General features: G+C 44.6%; 1 protein-coding gene across 7 annotated transcripts in view; it reads right to left on the bottom strand.

The window, feature by feature from the left end:
- Positions 1-4,500: 4,500 nt before the first annotated feature.
- Positions 4,501-15,301, bottom strand: part of LOC105496302 (RB transcriptional corepressor like 1) — a 90,005-nt gene continuing 79,204 nt past the window's right edge. For 6 of the 7 annotated variants that reach the window (XM_071079350.1, XM_011766624.3, XM_071079352.1 and 3 more), the window contains 3 exons: positions 12,686-12,834; positions 7,867-8,031; positions 4,501-5,643 (listed from right to left, as the gene is read on the bottom strand). In XM_071079350.1, coding sequence (XP_070935451.1) covers positions 5,473-5,643; positions 7,867-8,031; positions 12,686-12,834 — 485 coding nt within the window. In that variant the 3' untranslated portion in view covers positions 4,501-5,472. Of the gene's footprint in view, positions 5,644-7,857; positions 8,032-12,685; positions 12,835-15,301 lie in introns of those variants that run through there. The other variant, XM_071079351.1, reaches the window with a different exon arrangement.

Below are 15,301 nucleotides of genomic sequence, written 5' to 3'. Positions count from 1 at the left end.
GGTGGCACATGCCTGTAGTCCCAGCCACTTGGGAGGCTGAGGCATGAGAATTACTTGAACCTGGGAGGTGGAGGTTGTGGTGAGCTGAGTTTGCACCACTGTACTCCAGCCTGGGCAACAAGAGCGAAACTCCATCTCAAAACAAAAAACAAACAAAAAAAGAAAATCCCATTTTCTGAGGAGAAATTCAAGCTGGCTGCAGAAATTTGCATAAGCAATGAGGAGCTGAATGTTAATCACCAAGACAATGGGGAAAGTCTTCAGGGCATGTGAGAGGTCTTCATCATACCCGCTCCCCCACTCCACCATTCACAGGCCTGGAGGCTTAAGAGGAAAAAGTGGTTTTGTGGGCTGGGCCCAGGGTCTCCATGCTGGTTGCAGCCTAGGGACTTGGTGCTGTACGTCCCAGCTGCTCAGCCATGACTGAAGGGGGCTAATGTAGAGCTTGGGCCATACAGAGGGTGTACGCCTCAAGCCTTGGCAGCTTTCACATGGTGTGCACAGAAGTCAAAATTGAGGTTTGGGAACCTCTGCCTAGACTTCAGAGGATGCATGAAAATGCCTGGATGTCCAGGTAGAAGTTTGCTGCAGGGGCAGGGCTCTCATGGAGAACCTCAGCTAGGGCAGTATGGAAAAGAAATGTGGGGTTGGAGTCCCTACGAAGAGTCCCTACTGGGGCACCACCTAGTGGAGCTGAGAGAAGAGGGCCACTGTCCTCCAGACCCCAGAATGGTAGATCCACTGACAGCTTGCACCATGTGCCTTGAAAAATCACAGACACTCAACACCATCCTGTGAAAGCAGCTGGGAGGGAGGCTGGGAGGTAAAGTCACAGGGGTGGAGCTGCCCAAGACTATGGGAACCCACCTCTTGCATCAGCATGACCTGGATGTGAAACATGGAGTCAAAAGAGGTCATTTTGGAGCGTTAAGATTTAATTGCCCCACTCAATTTCAGACTTGCAAGCGGCCTGTAGCCCCTTTGTTTTGGCCAATTTTTCTCATTTAAAACGGCTGTATTTACCCAGTGCCCATGCCCCTATTGTAGCTTGGAAGTAACTTACCTGCTTTTGATTTTACAGGCTCACAGATGGAAGTGACTTGCCTTATCTCAGATGAAATGTTGAACTGTGGAGTTTTGAGTTAAAGCTGAAATAAGACTTTGGGGGACTGTTAGGAAGGCATGATTGGTTTTGAAATGTGAGGACATGAAATTTGGGAGGGGCCAGGGGAAGAATGATATGGTTTGGCTGTGTCTCCACCCAAATCTCACTGTGAATTGTAACTCCCACAATTCCCACATGTTGTGGAAGAAACCTAGTGGGAGGTGATTGAATTATGGGGTCAGGTCTTTCCTGGGCTCTTCTCGTGATAGTGAATATGTCCCAAGAGATCTGATTCTTTTAAAAATGGGAGTTTCCACCGGGCATGGTGGCTCACGCTTGTAATCCCAGCACTTTGGGAAGCCGAGGCAGGCAGATCACGAGGTCAAGCGATCAAGACCATCCCGGCCAACATGGTGAAGCCCTGTCTCCACAAAAATACAAAAATTAGCTTAGCTGGGCGTGCTGGCATGCACCTGTAGTCCCAGCTATGTGGGAGGCTGAGGCAGGAGAATCACTTGAACCCAGGAGGCAGAGGTTTCAGTGAGCCAAGATCCTACCATTGCACTCCAGCCTGGTGACAGTGCAAGACTCTGTCTCAAAAACAAACATACAAACAAAAAACAGGAGTTTCCCTGCACAAGCTCTCTCTTTGCCTGCCACCATCCACATAAGATGTGACTTGCTCCTCCTTGCCTTTTGCCATGATTGTGAGGCCTCCCCAGCCATGTGGAACTGTAAATCCATTAAACCTCTTTTTCTTCCCAGTCTCGGTCGGGTATTTATCAGCAGTGTGAAAATGGACTAAAACAGTATCTAAGACTTAAAAAAAAAATTTAAGGTGAAATTTACGTAACACAAACTCAACCATTTTAAAACGTACAATACAGTGGCATTTAGTAAATTCACAATGTTATGCAACTACCCCACCTATATCAAGTTCCAAAATAGTTTCATCACTCCCTGCAAAAAAACTCTGTATCCATTAAGCAGTTATTTTTCATTTTCCCCCTAGACCCTGGAAACCACAGGAACATTAACTTTTAAGTTATTCTAAGGAATTTTAAAGTCATAAAGTAGATATTAAAACAGATTTTAGATGGCTGTGCAACTGCTTCCAGTCATATAGAAAAGAGTTTTTTTCAATAATCTCAATTCCAGTTTTTATTAGCCATTTTATGTACATTGATACCCAGTCCTGAAAACTGATAAAAACATGTCCAGAATTCTTTTTTTCCTTTTCTGAGAAAGGGTCTTGACCTCTCACCCAGGATAGAGTGTAGTGGTGCAATCACAGCTCACTGCAGCCTCAATCTCCCAGCCTCAAGTGATCCCCCCATGTCAGTCTCCTGAATAGCTGGGACTACAGGCACATGCCATCACACCCAACTAATTTTTTTATTTTTTGTAGAGATGAGGGCTCACTATGTTGCCCAGGTTAGTCTTGAACTCCTGGACTGAAGTGATCCTCCTGCCTTGGCCTCCCAAAGTGTTGGGATTACAGGCATGAGCCACAGGACCCGGCCCATGGTTTCTTATACAGTCAATGTACAAATGCTCATTTATATTTTGCACAATAATGAAGATAAAAATAACAATTACAGCAACATACAAATATGTACAAGGATTCAAGACAGACTTTGTTTTTTGGCTTATAACAATGTGTAGATACTACACAAAGAATGAGGATGTAATTTTCATTTACAAGCAAAATGTGACCAAAATCCCTTTTCTTCTTAAAATTGAAAAATGAAATTCTTGAGAATACTAATTAGTGACAGCCAAATCTGACTATTTTAAATTAGCCATGGTTAAACATAGGTGAGTTAAACATTATGCCTTTCCAAAATTAACGTTTGCAGTTAGAAACATAAACATTTGATAAAACTTCTCAAAATTAATTATAAGTGGCTTTTTCATGTTCTCTGGATTCCAGACACATACTAGAAAAAGTAAATGTAAAAGAGGTGATATTTTGGAAAGCATCCCTAGTACTGAAAAGCATCCCTAGCACTGAAAAAAGCATCCCTAATACTGAAAAGCATCCCTAGTATGGAAAAACATCTTCAGGAGTACCCAGTGGTACACCAGCAGGAAACTCATGATGTACTAAAAATACTGAGAACAAAGCGGGAGAAGTAATAAGCAGCTATTTTACTGATGTATTAAATATACTGGAATTATGAGGCATAAGATGATATTTATGTGGTTTTTAAAAGGTTTAAGGGCCGGGCGCGGTGGCTCAAGCCTGTAATCCCAGCACTTTGGGAGGCCGAGACGGGCGGATCACTAGGTCAGGAGATCGAGACCATCCTGGCGAACACGGTGAAACCCCGTCTCTACTAAAAAATACAAAAAACTAGCCGGGCGAGGCGGCGGGCGCCTGTAGTCCCAGCTACTCGGGAGGCTGAGGCAGGAGAATGGCATAAACCCGGGGGGCGGAGCTTGCAGTGAGCTGAGATCCGGCCACTGCACTCCAGCCCGGGCGACAGAGCCAGACTCCGTCTCAAAAAAAAAAAAAAAAAAAAAAAAGATTTAAAGGCCGGGCGCGGTGGCTCAAGCCTGTAATCCCAGCACTTTGGGAGGCCGAGACGGGTGGATCACAAGGTCAGGAGATCGAGACCATCCTGGCTAACACAGTGAAACCCCGTCTCTACTAAAAAATACAAAACAAACTAGCCGGGCGAGCTGGCGGGCGCCTGTGGTCCCAGCTACTCGGGAGGCTGAGGCAGGAGAATGGCGTGAACCCGGGAGGCGGAGCTTGCAGTGAGCTGAGATCCGGCCACTGCACTCCAGCCTGGGCGACAGAGTGAGACTCCGTCTCAAAAAAAAAAAAAAAAAAAAAAAGGTTTAAAATATTCTTAGGGACTCAATTAGATATTGAGAATGACTGATACTATGATCTCAAAAATAGTATAACACACATAATCATGGTGTTACCTTACTAACAGGAATTTAGTGTTTTTTTTTTTTTTTTTTTTTTTTGAGACGGAGTCTTGCTCTGTCGCCCAGGCTGGAGTGCAGTGGCGCTATCTCGGCTCACTGCAAGCTCCGCCTCCCGGGTTCCTGCCATTCTCCCGCCTCAGCCTCCCGAGTAGCTGGGACTACAGGCGCTCGCCACCTCGCCCGGCTAATTTTTTTGTATTTTTCGTAGAGACAGGGTTTCACCGTGTTAGCCAGGATGGTCTCGATCTCCTGACCTCGTGATCCGCCCGTCTCGGCCTCCCAAAGTGCTGGGATTACAGGCTTGAGCCACCGCGCCCGGCCAGGAATTTAGTTTTTAATAACTAACTGAATTTTATTCTACTGGCTTGAGAAGCAGCTGCCTATTTTGAGAACTACATGAGTTAGTATGATCATATATAATTAAGTTAATGTCACAGAAACCAAAATGATAATAGTTTACAAAAGAAGAAAATGCCCATTTATTGGGTTGTGACATCAGGCTGAGATGGCTTAGGGCTGGAAAGCAAGGATGAGTGTAGCATTGGGGCTCAGGTACAAATCTGTTTATAAAGCTCAAGGAGAGAAAAGGCACGAGAAGGAGACAACCCTGAATGGTGGTAGCACCTGGATGTGGAATTACCACAGTGGGCCAGAGACAGGCTGGTACATAACCCTCTGGCCAGGTACTATGGGAACCAACCCCTTCCTTCAATATTAAATTGAGAATACAAATATCTCAAAGCATGCTTACCAAAAGTAGATTATTTATCCTCATATTACAACACACAGGAGGAGGAGACATTTATTTTTAAAAGAGAGCTAAAAAGTTATGGGGTTTCTCCTAATTTCAACTTGAAAACTAACTTAAGGAGCAAACATTAAAAAAAAAAAACCCTATTAATATATACATATTTTTGAGATGGAGTTTTACTCTTGTTGCCCAGGCTGAAGTGCAGAGGCGCAACCTAGGCTTACCACAACCTCCGCTTCCTGAGTTCAAGCAATTCTGCCTCAGCCTCCCAAGTAGCTGGGATTACAGGCATGTGCCACCACACCTGGCTAATTTTGTATTTTAGTAGAGATGGGGTTTCTCCATGTTGGTCAGGCTAGTCTCAAACTCCTGACCTCAGGTGATCTGCCCGCCTTGGCCTCCCAAAGTCCTGGGATTACAGGCGTGAGCCACTGCATCTAGCCGGACTATTAGTATTTTAAAAAGGCACTTAAAATATTCCTTTCCAGTCCAACTCAAAATACATCTCTGTCAATTACATTTTGGATAAATATTTTAAAAAGCACATTTTTGTGCAATTTTTTTCTTATAATCCAGCAATATTTACCATCCATAGGGCTAAAAGGTTTGAAGGACAGAGCTCCAACTTTCTGCAGAACAATCTGAAAGTGCTTTTATCATAGAAGCAAGAACATTAATGATTTGCTCTTTCACTGACAACATCCTGTAGTCGTTTCAGTAAAACATCATCATTTTCTTGACAGACGCGTTTGGCAGGGGATTCTGCATCACTATCGATGGCTATTACTCGCTTCTTGGTTCTCTGCTCACCTTGCCTTATCATGTTGTTGATCTCTTTCAAACTCTGTGCAGAAATAGAGAACGTGTGTGAGTAAAAGAGGGAGAAGGGAAATGGCAGCAAACAACCAAGTGAATTGTTTTTTCCTGTGTTCTATCCTCTATCCAAATCTTCACACTGGGATAAGGATTCTTTTTAAAACTTAGAACAACCTCATAAGGGATGGCTTGAACTAATCTTTTCAGGTGGCTTAAAAATTAGATTTAAGGCCAGGTGTGGTGGCCTGTAATACCAGCACTTTGGGAGGCCAAGATGGTTCAATCACTTGAGCCCAGGAGTTTGAGATCAGCCTGGGCAACATGGCAAACCTGGTCTCTACAAAAAATACAAAAATTAGGCAGGTGTGGTGGCCTGTGCCTGTAGTCTCAGCTACTCGGGAGGCTAAGAAGCATCACCTGAGCCTGGGGAGGTTGTGGCTGCAGTAAGCAGTGATCATGCCACTGTACTCCAGCTTGGGAAACAGAGTGAGACCCTGTCTCAAAAACAAAACCAAAACAACTGAATTCACTGTATAATAGTAGTTCTCAATGTGTAGTACCCAGACCAGAAGCAGAAGAAGCATCTATAATTTTTTTATTTTTTGAGACAGGTTCTCTCTCTGTTGCCCAGGCTGGAGTGCAGGGCATGATCTTGGCTCACTGCAAGCTTCGCCTCCTGGGCTCAAGCTATTCTCCTGCCTCAGCCTCCCTAGCTGGGACTACAGGCACATGCCACGATGCTTGGCTATTTTTTTGTATTTTTAGTAGAGACAGGATTTTGTCATGTTGGCCAGGCTGGTCTTGAACTCCCGGCCTCAAGTGATTCCCCAACCTTGGCCTCCCAAAGTGCTGGGATTACAGGGGTGAGCCACCATGCCTGGCTTTATCTGTTTTTTTTTTGTTTGTTTTTGAGACGAAGTCTTGTTCTTATCGCCCAGGCTGGAGTGCAATGGCACGATCTCAGCTCACTGCAACCTCTGCCTACTGGGTTCAAGCGATTCTCCTGCCTCAGCCTCCTGAGTAGCTGGGATTATAGGTGCCCACCACCATGCCTGGCTAATTTTTGTATTTTTAGTAGAGACGGGGTTTCGCCATGTTGGCCAGGCTGGTCTTGAACTCCTGATCTCGTGATCTGCCTGCCTCGGCCTCCCAAAGTGCTGGGATTACAGGCGTGAGCCACTGCGACCAGCCCTAATCTGTTTTAACAAGCCCTCCCAATGATTTTAAAGCTCCCTACAGTTTGAGATCCTCTTCCTTAGAGTAATGCTTTTCAATTTTTTTTTTTTTTTTTGAGACAGAGTCTTCTTCTGTCGCCCAGGCTGGAGTGAAAAAGGGGTGATCTCGGTTCACTGCAACCTCCGCCTCCTGGGCTCAAGCGATTCTCCTGCCTCAGCCTCCTGAGCAGAGTAGCTGAGATTACAGGTGCGGACCATCATGCCTGGCTAATTTTTTGTATTTTTAGTAGAGATGGGGTTTCGCCATGTTGCCCAGGCTGGTCTTGAACTCCTGAGATCAGGCAATCCGCCTGCCTTGGCCTCCCAAAGTGCTAGGATTATAGGCTTGAGCCACTGTGTCCAGTCAGGTATATTATCTTAGCCAACTTTGTCAAGTATAGTGAGAACTCTGTAGGCATCTGTATAACTTAATAGGAAAGTAATAAGAAGGAGCCAATGTATTTGGACTGAATTACAATATGCCCCACTACAATTTCTTCCAGTTTATACTGATTCTGACTTCTGGAGACATACTGAACAGATCTGCTTGACAGTCCATGAAGTATCTGAAAACAGCAATCATGTCCATATCACATCTTCACCACTCAACAAGGATAAGGATGGAGATGATCACAGAGTTGTCTATGTACATAAGAGGAGGCTTGTGTTTTCAGACGTCTTCCTATCTTGGGTGCCATCTACCAAATGCACTTTCACTTCCAATGCCTTTCTTTCAACTTGACATCCCCCAGGTCTGACCACTTGCAGATGTTGCTTTACTGGTCCCTTCTCAAGATCTTGCTTGAACAGGAAAACATGCTGGACTTTCAAAATGAACTCCACAAATACCATGTCAATAATAATGGATTAAACTACCTCAAACTGAATATACTGCTCTTGATGAGAGGAGACATGCCATAGTTAACATTTCATATTTTATTAGTATAGTAGAAACTTGGCCAAAAACAAAAAAAGAGGCAAGATTAACAGTTACTGACTGTTAATGTGAAATCCAGCTTTTAGCCTATTCACCTTACCTTAGAAGGGCTGCCATTGAACTTGTACAGCAGAGTGCTTCTTGGTGTAAGGCCTGACCCATTCTTGTGTGGGGAAATATAAATGGAGTGCTGTTGGGAAATGCGGCGTGGTGAGCCTGGCTGTTGTTTAATATGTGGAAAAGGAGAGAGTGGTGGAGCATCCATCTAAAATAACCCAAAAGTCAGATTTTTTAGATAAAAGTTTTTCTTTGTTTTTGAATCCCATATTTTTATTCTTTTTTTTTTTTTTTTTTTTTTTGAGACGGAGTCTAGCTCTGTCGCCCAGGCTGGAGTACAGTGACCGGATCTCGGCTCACTGCAAGCTCCGCCTCCTGGGTTTATGCCATTCTCCTGCCTCAGCCTCCCGAGTAGCTGGGACTACAGGCGCCCGCCACCTTGCCCGGCTAGGTTTTTTTTGTATTTTTTAGTAGAGACGGGGTTTCACCGTGTTAACCAGGATGGTCTCGATCTCCTGACCTTGTGATCCGCCCGTCTCGGCCTCCCAAAGTGCTGGGATTATAGGCTTGAACCACCGCGCCCGGCCATTTTTATTCTTATGATATCTCCTAGTTAGGAATCAGTTATACTATAAAAGCTCATTTATGGTTGAGAAAAGCAAAAAAAAAAAAAAAGATCTGTTACTTCTTTTTTTTTTTTTTTTTTTTTTTTTTTTTTTTTTTTTTTTTTTTACAACAACAACAGATAAAGTAGAATTTATTTTCTTGGATCTTTTTTTTTTTTTTGAGATGAAGTATCTCTCGCTCTTGTTGCCCAGGCTAGAGTAAGATGGTGCAATCTAGGCTCACTGCAACCTCTGCCTCCCAGGTTCAAGCGATTCTCCTGCCTCAACCTCCCAAGTAGCTGAGATTACAGGCATGTGCCACCACGCCCAGCTAATTTTGTATTTTTAATAGAGATGACCATCTTGGCCAGGCTGGTCTCCAACTCCTGACCTCAGGTGATACCTCGGCCTCCCAAAGTGCTGGGATTATAGGTGTGAGCCACTATGCCCTGCCTATTTTCCTGGATCTTTCAGGAAGTCCTATAACTAGTATTAAGAATTCTGGCCGGGTGTGGTGGCTCACACTTGTAATCCCAGCACTTTGGGAGGCCGAGGTGGGTGGATCACCTGAGGTCAGGAGTTTGAGACCAGCATGGCCAGCATGGTAACACTCTGTCTCCACTAAAAATGCAAAAATTAGCTGGGCGTGGTGGCACATGCCTGTAATCTGAGCTATTCGGGAGGCTGAGGCACTAGAATTGCTTGAACCCAGGAGGCAGAGGTGTTGCAGTAAGCCCAGATTGTGCCACTGCACTCCATCCTAGGTGACAGAGCAAGAATCTGCCTCCAAAAAAAAAAAAAAAAAAAAAAGATTTCTGGGGCCAGGTGCAGTGGCTCACTCCTATAATCCAGCACTTTGGGAGGCCAACATGCTCTGATCACTTGAGGCCAGGAGTTGGAGACTAGTCTGGCCAACATGGCAAAACCCCACTTCAGCCTCCTGAGTAGCTCCTAAAAATATAAAAATTAGCCAGGTATGGTGGCATGCGCCTGTAGTCCCAGCCACTTGGGAGGCTGAGCATGACAACTGTTTGAACCCAGGAGGCAGAGGTTGCAGTGAGCCGAGTTTATGTCACTGCACTCCTCCCTAGGTGACAGAGTGAGACTCTGTCTCAAAAGAAAAAAAAAAAATTCTGGACAAGACACCAGGAGTTAAGCCACGAGCACGAGAACCTCATATTCATGCTTAAAAAGTAAGGACAGGCTGGGCAGGGTGGCTCACGCTTGTAATCCCAGCACTTTGGGAGGCCGAGGTGGGTGGATCATGAGGTCAAGAGTTCAAGACCAGCCTGGCCAAGATGGTGAAATCCTGTCTCTACTAAAAATACGAAAATCAGCTGGGCGTGGTGACAGGCGCCTGTAATGCCAGCTACTCAGGAGGCTGAGGCACAGAATTGCCTGAAGCCGGGAGGTGGAGGTTGCAGTGAGCCAAGACTGTGGCCACTGCACTCCAGCCTGGGCAACAGAGCGAGACTCCTTCTCCAAAAAAAAAAAAAAAAAAAAGTAGGGACAAAGAATAACCAATCTTCTAACACTTGCTATAACAATCTCTCTCTACACACACACAAAATCTCTCTCTACCCCACAACCAAAGCAGTAGCAGAGAGAATAAAAGAGGCAGAGAATTCTATAAGCCAGCAGAATGATTCTGACATGGAAAAAAATCTGTTAATGAAATGGGAAACACTTCATATGGAAATGGAAAATATTTAGAAATAAGTTGGATGAGCAAGGATTTCATTTTCTTTAATATCCTGTATAATGGAAATAAATTAAGATGGTAGAGATATTCAGAGTATATAGACAGAGGGGAAGTGAAACTGGAGTAGGATGAACAGTTACGACCTCTGAGGATAGTCATAGACCATATTCCATAAAAAGAGGAAGAACAGAAATGTACAGATGCACACAGATACATAGAAACAGCTATTGGCTGGCTGGCTGCAGCTTCTGCTAGGGCCTTCTTTTCTTTTCTTTTTTTGAGGCAGGGTCTTGCTCTGTTGCCCAGACTGGAGTGCAGTGATGCGACTGTGGTTCATTGCAGCCTTGACCTCCTGGGCCCAAGCGATCCTCCTACCTTAGCTTGCTGAGTAGTTGGGACCACTACTTGGGTGTATACCAGCCACTACATGGCTAATTTGTAGAGTTTTTTTTTTTTTTTTAAAGAGACAGGGCCTTCTTATTTTTCCAGGCTGGTCTCAAATTCCTGGGCTCAAGCAATCCTCCAGGCTTAGCTTCCCAAAGTGCTGGGATTACAGGCTTGGGAAGTGCCTGGCTGGTCTCTTTTTCTTAGAGCTAAAGTCTGGTCTTCTGGGAAGCAACCTCAGCTTACACACTGGTAACACTTTCTCAGGCCTGCTGCGACTGCCAAAACTGGGGTCTGCATAATTTTTTTTTTTTTTTGAGACGGAGTCTCGCTCTGTTGCTTGGGCTGGAGTGCAGTGGCATGATCTTGGCTCACCGCAAGCTCCACCTCCCCGGTTCACGCCATTCTCCTGCCTCAGCCTCCCTAGAAGCTGGGACTACAGGCGCCCGCCACTATGCCCGGCTAATTTTTTTTTTGTCTTTTCAGTAGACACAGGGTTTCACTGTGTTAGCCAGGATGGTCTCAATCTCCTGACCTCGTGATCCGCCTGCCTTGGCCTCCCAGAGTGCTGGGATCACAACCGTGAGCCACCACGCCTGGCCTGCATAAAAATTTCTTAGTGGTGCCTCTATTAATGATCCAGGCCTATCTACTTCCTTTTGTCTTTTTTTTTTGAGACGGAGTCTTGCTCTGTTGTCCAGGCTGGTGTGTAATGGTGCAATCTTGGCTCACTGCAACTCTGCCTCTCGGATTCAAGTGATTCTCCTGTCTTAGCCTCTCACGTAGCTGGGATTACGGGTGCCTACCACCATGCCCGGCTAATTTTTGTATTTTTAGTAGAGATGGGGTTCACCATGTTGACCAGGCTGGTCTTGAACTCCTGACCTCACGTGATCCACCTGCCTCGGCCTCCCAAAGCGCTGGGATTACAGGCATGAGCCACAGCGCCTGACCTCCTTTTGTCTTTTTTTTTTTTTTTGAGATGGAGTTTCCTTCTTGTCACCCAGGCTGGAGTGCAGTGGCACAATTTCTGCTCACTACAACCTCTGCTTCCTGGGTTCAAGTGATTCTCCTGCCTCAGCCTCCCGAGTAGCTGGGATTACAGGTGCCTGCCACCACGCCACCTAATTTTTGGTAGAGATGGGATTTCACCATGTTGGCCAGGCTGGTCTTGAACTCCTGACCTCTGGTGATCCACCCACCTCGATCTCCCAAAGTGCTGGGATTACAGGCATGAACCACCACACCTGGCCCCTTCTGTCTTTAACTTGAGAAAAACATTAATCTCACAATGTAACAACAGAAAAATTTACCAAATTTGCTGGGCGCAGTGGCTCATGCCTATAATCCCAGCACTCTGGGAGGCTGAGGTGGGCGGATCACGAGGTCAGGAGTTCAAGACCAGCCTGACCAACATGGTGAAACCCTGTCTCTACTAAAGATACAAAAAATTAGCCAGGTGTAGTGACATGCTCCTGTAATACCAGCTACTGGGGAGGCTGAGGCAGGAGAATCACTTGAACCTGGGAGGCGGAGGTTGCAGTTGAGCTGAGATCGTGCCATTGCACTCCAGCCTGGGTGACGGGGTGAGACTCTGTCTCAAAATAAATAAATAAATAAATACAAACAAATTAATTGTTTTAATATTCATGTTCCCATCAAGTTCTTACCCATATGTACACGGAATTTCTAGTAACATAATCATGGTATAGATAAAATTTCTGCCAGGCGTGGTGTTTCACACCTGTAATCCCATCACTATGGGAGTCTGAGGTGGGTAGATTGCTTAAGTCCAGGAGTTCCAGACCAGCCTGGCCAACATGGTGAAACCCTGTATCTACTAAAAATACAAAAAAATTAGCCAGGCGTGGTGGTGGCACGCAGCTGTCCTACCAGCTACTTGGGAGGCTGGGGTGGGAGCATCGCTTGAGCCCTGGAAGCAAAGGTTGCAGTGAGCCAGGATCTCACCACTGCACTGTAGCCAGGGCAAGAGATTCCATGATTTCCTCTGGTCTCTGTTGTACCATAGCCTTAATCACCGATTAAGTTACTAGTCATGCTCTGATTAATTGCTAGTAATTTTACTTTGACATACTTATCTAGCAAAATAAACTTACAGTAATTCAACTATGACAGCGAATAATAATAAAGTAGTAAAACATAAAACATACCACATGGTCCTGATTTGACAAGTCGTATTTCAGTGCAAATGACTTCACTCTTCCTACATATATTGTATTGTAAAATTTTATAAGATCACCTCTTTCCTCTTTCACTGGTCCACTGGAACAGTCAGGTGTTTTTGTAGCATCTTCCAAGTCTGTTAAAAAGAATGCAATGTTGTGATACAAAGCATACTTTTTATTTTATTTTTTTTGAGACAGGGTCTCACTTTGTCACCCAGGGTGGAGTGCAGTGGTGCAATGTTGGCTCACTGCAACCCCAACCTCCTGGATTCAAGTGATCCTCCCACCTCAGCCTCCTGAGTAGCTGGGACTACAGGCACGCACCACCATGCCTGGCTATTTTTTATTTTTAGTAGAGACGGCGTTTATTTTTAGTAGAGACGGCAATATTTCCATGTTGCCCAGGATGGTTTCCAACTCCTGGGCTCAAGTGATCTGCCAGCCTCAGCCTCTCAAAGTGCAGGGATTACAGGCGTGAGCCACCATGCCCAGCCACAAAACATACTTTAATATACAAGTCAGCAATTTAAATTACCTTTCTACAATATTAAAAAAAACTCACAAGTCTTTACATAGAGAAATTAATATTTTCAGAGAAGGTTCAGAAATCCATCTGTATTACTTATAAGTCAAATTGGAATCTAGAGAAATGCAAACATATCAATTGAAGGTGGTGCTCTCTTCTCTAGATGCCACTTCAGAATGTTTTCACAACCATAGCTTTTGAGCTGACTGTCATTAGTGGCTTTTAGAGGGGCAAGAGCCCTGAACTGGTGTTATCTAAGTTCTACAGTATGGGAGGCAGTGGCAAACCTCAGCTTCATAAAACTAAAAGGCCTGCAGATATTCTTCTTGTGTCTTTGAGAAAGGTGGAAAGATTCTAAAAGGTAAAGCATATCCTGAGAGGTTAGGGAAGAAGCAAAATGAATTACATTTATTTCTCTGCAAATACATGGCAGGTGACAGGTGTTCTAAGAGCCTTATTGTACCACGTACAACAGGAACCCTGATCAGGAACCAGTGTTCAGGTTTTACTGAGCACCCCCAATAGTAAAATAACAGCTTGCCCCAACGTAGTTTCCTACTTAATGGTGCAACTCTGGGATAGCTTGTGAAACTAGGCAGAAATTTGTCCTACTATTTTTTGGGGAAGGAAAAGTATTATAGAGTATTACAAACTATCATTTGCTTGTATATACAAGAACCATGTGTTTAGAAGAGTTAAGAAAACCACTACCAATTAAAAATAATTTAGCATTTATTTGAAAAAAGTTCTCATTCTCAATTCACTGGCCTACAAACATTGAGAACATGGGTAGAAGCAATGCCTTCACCTTAGGAAAACCAGAAAACACAAACATGGTTCAAAGACCAAACGGCCCCAGGGGATCTCAGTCTTAATTTGGATGTCTCTTTCACTTCTGCTATTTCTAAAGGATCTTGACTAGGGTGGGAGGGGAGGGGAGCTATGTGGTTAAATAAAGTTGAGGAAATGCTGTACATTATATTAGAAATTCAGAAATGCATGTTAGTATAAGGCTCTGAGAAGTACTGCAGTTTGGGGAAAAAAAAAAACTCTCATGTTCACTTTAATTCCATACTTCCCCAATTTTTTATGTATAGTCTCTTTCCCCAAAACACTTTTTTTTTTTGAGAGGGAGTCTTGCTCTGTCGCCCAGCCTGGAGTGCAGTGGCGCAATCTTGGCTCACTGCAGTCTCTCTGCCCGCTGGGATCCAGCGATTCTCCTGCCTCAGCCTCCTGGGTATTTGGGATTACAGGAGCATGCCACCACATCTGGCTAATTTTTGTATTTTCAGTAGAGATGGGGTTTCATCATGCTGGACAGGCTGGTCTCAAACTCCTGACCTCAGGTGATCCGCCTGCTTTGGCCTCCCAAAGTGCTGGGATTACAGGCGTAAACCACTGCGCCTGGACCCCCCAAAACACTTATACTACCATTCTGGGAAACACTGTTCCAAAGGATACTGGTATGTTAACAGCTCTTCTAGGTTATTCTCATTATATGGATCAATTAAAATTATTTTTGTTTTGTTTTTATGACAGGTTCTTGATCCTCTTGCCTCAGCCTCCCGAGTAGCTGGGACTACAGGTGAATGCTGCCACACCAGGCTAATTTTTTTTTACTTTTTGTAGAGACAGGGTCTCTTTATGTTTTCTAGGCTGGTCTCTAACTCCTGGGCTCAAGTGATCCTCCCACTTCGGTCTCCCAAAGTGCTGGGATTACAGATGTGAGTGACCACGCCTGGCCTAAAATTATTTAATGTCCTCCTTGTATTAGAAATTTATTGAGACAGAGACTATAGTGTCTCCATGTTTCTGTGTCATTCCAATTCCAGCTGTTAATATTTATGTAAGGTAAGGAGCTATACTTTACTTGAATGAACCAAACATTTAAAATTGTGGGAGGCTGGATGTGGTGAAACCCTGTCTCTATAAAAAAAAAAAAATTAAGGGGCCAGGCGCGGTGGCTCATGCCAGTAATCCCAGCACTTTGGGAGGCCAAGGCGGGCGGATCACAAGGTCAGGAGATCGAGACCATCCTGGCTAACACAGTGAAACCCCGTCTCTACTAAAAATAC

Source organism: Macaca nemestrina, chromosome 15 (genome assembly GCF_043159975.1).
Source record: "Macaca nemestrina isolate mMacNem1 chromosome 15, mMacNem.hap1, whole genome shotgun sequence".
Lineage (NCBI taxonomy): Eukaryota > Metazoa > Chordata > Mammalia > Primates > Cercopithecidae > Macaca > Macaca nemestrina.
The sequence above is the reverse complement of the archived record's forward strand: the minus strand, read 5'-3'. Positions and strand labels throughout refer to the sequence as shown.